General features: G+C 43.8%; 1 protein-coding gene across 1 annotated transcript; it reads right to left on the bottom strand.

Annotated features, from left to right (window-relative positions):
* Positions 1 to 2,482: 2,482 nt before the first annotated feature.
* Positions 2,483 to 3,205, bottom strand: LOC149149782 (uncharacterized). Its single transcript, XM_089442588.1, has one exon. The coding sequence runs from the start codon at positions 3,203 to 3,205 to the stop codon at positions 2,483 to 2,485; it is 723 nt and encodes a 240-aa protein (XP_089298714.1).
* Between the last annotated feature and the right edge of the window lie 2,087 nt (positions 3,206 to 5,292).

The following is a 5,292-nucleotide window of genomic DNA, read 5'->3' as shown; positions in this document are numbered from 1 at the left end:
TAGAAACTACCTCAGGTAGTAAATCATAGTCTGCAATAGTGTGACTCAGAATTACAGGCCAATGAGGCGCCTTGTTTTGAAATATAATCTGGTTCCGAGCAATCCATATTGCCCAGCAAACAAGCAATGGCATGTTGATGGATTTTCCTGTATGATCACGGCACCAACAGCTCCAAGCCTCCATAATATTCGGACCCTGCCAGTCTTTGAGGGAGGGATAGTGAGCAGAAATGTTTTGCCAAAAATCTTTAGTAACATTGCATTTTAAAAAAAGATGTTCTGTGCTTTCCTCTTCTATACAGCAGAGATGGCATCTGAATGGTCCATGAAATGATCGCTTCATAAGATTGGTTCCAGTAGGGATTTTGTCGAAGAGTATATTCCACATTAAAAGGCGAGTGCATGGGGCAGCTCCAAGCTTCCAGAGATCTTTCCAGATGGGGAGGATATTCGGGGGCTTGAATGATTCCATGAGCTTTAAGTATCCCAATCTAGGGGAGTATATACCATGTTTTGAAATGGCCCAGATAATCTCATCAGGGCCTTCAGTGAGCCTGATATGAGCCTGTGTGAGAGCATCTGTAAAGTCCCGCCATTCTTGCTACCACTGTTCAGGGATCTCTAAAGTACGAGAAGTTGCCCAAGCCTGTTGAAGAAAGGTAGTATTGTCACTATCTCCAATGTGTTTAATATGTGTAATACCTCTGCTGTGAAGGTGCCTTATCAGTGCTTCAGATAATCTGTGAATATTGCCGCACCCCACCCATGGATCCACCCCTATCCGTACGTTATTTCCTTCCTTAATGCGCCAAGTAATGCGTTCCCGCAATAGAGGTAGTGAGTGGAGAACAGCTTTCCAAATATTGGATATACTGTGTCCAGGTTCATGCTGTTGACGAAACCAATCCATAAGGTGTGATGGCTTGATGTATTTAACTTGAGCGACACGAGACCATAGGCTGTCTTTAGTCAAGAGATGCCAACCAAGTTTGGCTGCCAAAGCTTTGGCAAAGAAATCAAGTTTCTTAATGCCCCAACCTCCCCAATGTTTGGGTCTAGCAATGGTGTCCCATTTAACCCAGGCAAATAGCTTCCCTGTGTGGTGACCTTTCCATAAAAATCTAGCACAAATACTTTGTGGTCTACACAGGATGCCTCGAGGTATCCAAGCCAAAGTCATCCAGTAAACTGGTGTGGCTTCAATAACAGCTTTAATGAGGATCAATCTCCCAGCTCTTGAAAGATATTTATGATACCATACCTACAATATTTTCTCCACCTTTTCTATTAACCAAGTCCAATCTGTAATCCTGTAACCGAGGGGTTTTAGTCTGTATCCCAGATATTTGATGTCATCGGCTAGATTTAATGAGGTGAAGGGGAATCGATGGGATGCATATGTAGATTCATGACGAGTGCAACCAACAGCCGTGATTGTAGATTTGCTTTCGTTTATCATCATGCCTGTGCCCTGTTGGAAGAGTACAAATATATGTTGTAGAGTAGTGACATCACCTATGCATCCATTTAGAAATATGAGAATATCATCCACAAATAATAGGTGAGTAAGATAAAAATTATCAGAGATATTGATGCCGGTGATCTGATTCCTATCCCGGGCAGATGTGATGAGTCTACTTAAGCCTTCCATAATGAGTAGGAATAGAAGTGGAGATAGGGGGCATCCTTGCCTGAATCCTCTTTCCGAGGTAAAGAACGATGTGGCTTCACCATTGAGTAGAACATTGTATGATACGTCAGTAATGCAGCTCATTATCCATTTAATGTAGCTATAAGGAAAGCCAAGGTGAGTTAGAAGCAACCTGATATAAAGCCAGTTGGCTCTATCGAAGGCTTTGGAAAGATCCACCTTTAGTATCATACCCTTTTGTTTTTTGATATGAAGAGTGTGTAGGAGCTCCTGAGCAGTAGCGATGGCTTCATGTATCTGCCTGTGATTAAGGAAAGCGAATTGTTCAGGGGATACGTGGCGAGATAATATAGGCTTCAGACGATTGGCGATTATCTTGGCAATAATTTTGTATAGGCAATTGCAGAGGGATATGGGTCTGAAGTCATTGAATGAGACCGGATGGTTGGCTTTTGGGATAAGAGCTATGAATGTGGATTTGATAGCAGATGATATTCTGCCATTTCTTCTGCAGTGCTCAATAATATTGAGTAGATCATTGCCCAGGATATCAAGGAAAGCAATGTAAAATTCCATGGTCCACCCATCTGGGCCAGGGCTTTTATCTTTCTTAAACCATTTAATGGTGGCTTCTAGTTCTTCCATGCTCACTTCCTTTATGAGATCGTCAGAATCTTCTTGTAGAACTAATCTGGGGAATTTTTCAGCCACTCTCATTATCTCCAGAATATTAGCCTCTCTGGGGGCTCTATAAATGCCTTTGAAGTGTTCTGTGGCTAATCTGGCTAGGTTCCTCTGTGATGTAATATTCCGATTCTGTTCATCCCTCAATTACCATATAGTGTTGATAGCTTTGCGTCCATTGGCAAATTTGTGGTAGAATTTTGTATTGTCATCCCCCTCTGTAAGCCATATAACCCTGCTCTGAAGCCTCCAACTTTCTTCTCTTTCCTTCAGAATATGTGATCGTTTGGCAACGAGGGAGGTGTAATGTTCTTTGCTTTCCTGGTTAGGGAAGATAGCATCAGAATAGTCCTCATATGATGCTATAATCCTCTCAGCCTCCTTCAAAGTATGGTCATCACGAATGCGCTTCTGGTGTGCCCAGTGCTTGGAGATTCTCTTGAGCTCGGTTAGTTTCCTAATAAAACCTTCAGTAAGGCTTTCATTATCCCTAATAGGATTGTTCTGCCAATAATCAGTAACCAACTGAATGTAGGAGGGGTCCTTTAACCATGAGGAATTGAATTTGAAAGGGCTCTTGATCTTGTTATTGATGTCGGTCGTCTCCAAGAAAATAGGATGATGGTCAGAGATGCCTCCAGATCCGACCCATTGCCTTATGCGCGGAAGTCTGTTATATAGAGTTTCCTTAATAAAAAATCTATCTAATCTTCTGGCCAAGCTCTGATCTCCGCTTCGATTGTTATTCCAAGTATGTTGTAACCTGGCAGTGGGTATGTCTACCCAATGATGCTCCTCCAACAGATTGGATATAGTATCCGAAAAAGTGTCCACCTGGGCTGAGTGCCCCCACGATTCACAAAAGCCCATGGTGAAGTTTAAGTCTCCTCCGAGTATAATATTGTCCTCCTATAATAGATCAGATTCTAGTAAGGCTCTCCAAAAGGTGGCCCTATCAGAACATGGGCCATATACATTGATAACCCGAATGTCCATTTCCATGGAGAGAACATAAACGTCCAAGCCAATGAAACCTCTGCCTCCCTAAATGTTTCTGATCTTTAATGATCTATTATGGATCCCAATAGCTAAGCCACCAGATCTCCCTGATGCATCTAAAGCTTGAAATGTCCAGTTAGTCATCCAGGAATTGAGAGACTGGATTAGGGGGTCTGCTGGACAGAGGGTCTCTTGCAGAAATATGATGTCAGATTGAGAAAGGGTAAGCAGTGTCCTGAGAGCTAGTTTTTTGGGTGAACTAACAAAACCCCTGCAGTTATATGATAGAACTTTCATGTAGGATGGGGGGCTGGGCCATTCTTCGCTCTAAGGGCCCTGAGGATGGTTTGATGTCGCCCAATGGCGACTTCAACATCAGCAGTGTGTCTAGCTTTGGTTATGCGCAAGGGATGACCCCGAGATTGTTTATGGGGGACAGGAGCAGATTCAGTATCAAGACCAATAGCATCAGAGCCTCTATATTTCGATCTGGATCGGAGGGAGTATCGAGGGGATGCAGGGGGGGATGGGGCAGGGAGGGCGGTGATAGAGGAGGTGATCAGAGAAGGCATACTCGGGGATAAGGCAGGAGATGGGGTCGAAATGGAGCAAAAAAGAGAGGGAGGGGGAAGGGGGTCAGTGTAGTTGTGGGATGCCACCGAGGGATTAGTATACGAGTGAGATGGCATGCAAATGCTATGATGAGGTGCAGTTCCTTCAAAATTGACTAAATCTGGAGGAATATAAGAGGAGAAAGAGACAAATGTACCCGTAGTAACATCGCCCTCCTGTTCAGTATCTTCTTGAGTGGGGGCAGGCGATGAGTGGATAGGGTTCTTGACTGAGGTGCCCGGAGGATCTTGAGGTTCTCCTTCATCCATATTTTGCATCGCCTGAGTCTCCTCCGTCGGTGGCCGAGGAGGAAGGTGCGGGGGTCGCTCTGAAACCCCTTCCTGATCAAGCTCCTTGCCCTTGCGAAGAAGTGGACAATCTCTGTATAGATGTCCTACTTTGTGACATCTTCGGCATCTATATGGGATTCCTTCATAGTCTATAATCTTCTTGCGTGTCGTGTCTGTTATAGACATTTTTGTGCCTAACAGCATGAAGCATGAAATGTCAATAATCTGATGGATCCAAAGTCCCTAAACATGTTGTTCCTACCCCTAGAGGAACAAGGTCAGCAAACCACAGCACTAAAAATTAGTTCTCCACCTGAAAACACTCAAAAACAGGCTATTTTTGGATCATGTCAGTTGCTCCACTCTGTACCTGCGCTGAATGTCAAAAGCAATGAAGGCTACCTGCGCTGGGCGAGATTGGCCAAGTGGCACAGTCATTCTGCAAGGTGTCAAATGCCCAGGAAGCTTCCAAACTGACACTTGGGTCAAGGAATTCGCCTTGTGATGAGTAAGAGGGTCTTGATCTCCAAGTGGAAGCAAGAATCTCCAAGTGGACTCAAGAACTGAAGAATAACTGAAGTGGGAGAGGACACTAGTCAGCTTCATGCCAGCCTCAAGCTGACTCATCCTTTCTCCAAATCTCCTATATATAGAGCTCTCTCATGAGGTCTATAGAGGCTGGAATTTTGTGCAAGTAAGGAAGTGCTGTTGGTTTGTGTATAGAACTATTGGGTGATTGCTTTGAAGGAGGTGAAGAGGAGATTTATTTCTGCTGGGAGGTGTTGCTGGATTGGGCCTATTATGGTTGTAACCCTCTCAGAACTTTACTTCTTCCATTAATAAAGTATTTGAGGTTCTTCTATATGCATGTGTCTCTATGGTGAATTGATGCTTGTATATTTGATTTATTCTAATCCTTGAATCAGTTATGGATGTATGCTTCTTGTAGTTTCCTTTCTTTGTGCTTTTACAGGATCTTTGTGTAGCTGGGCCGGTGAAAGAGCAAGGAGCTAGGAGCAAGCAGCAAGAGGGAAGATTGGATCAACCATTAGCGGA

The sequence above is a fragment of the Pinus tabuliformis genome, chromosome 9 (genome assembly GCF_031772625.1).
Source record: "Pinus tabuliformis cultivar Carrire ecotype Pingquan chromosome 9, CPIR1, whole genome shotgun sequence".
Taxonomy (NCBI): domain Eukaryota; kingdom Viridiplantae; phylum Streptophyta; class Pinopsida; order Pinales; family Pinaceae; genus Pinus; species Pinus tabuliformis.
Note: the sequence above shows the minus strand (reverse complement) of the source record. Positions and strands in the feature narration are given on the sequence as shown.

What these genes read in the sequence shown, in the direction of transcription:
- LOC149149782 (XM_089442588.1), bottom strand. Translation starts at nt 3,205, where the DNA reads ATGGGCTTTTGTGAATCGTGGGGGCACTCAGCCCAGGTGGACACTTTT.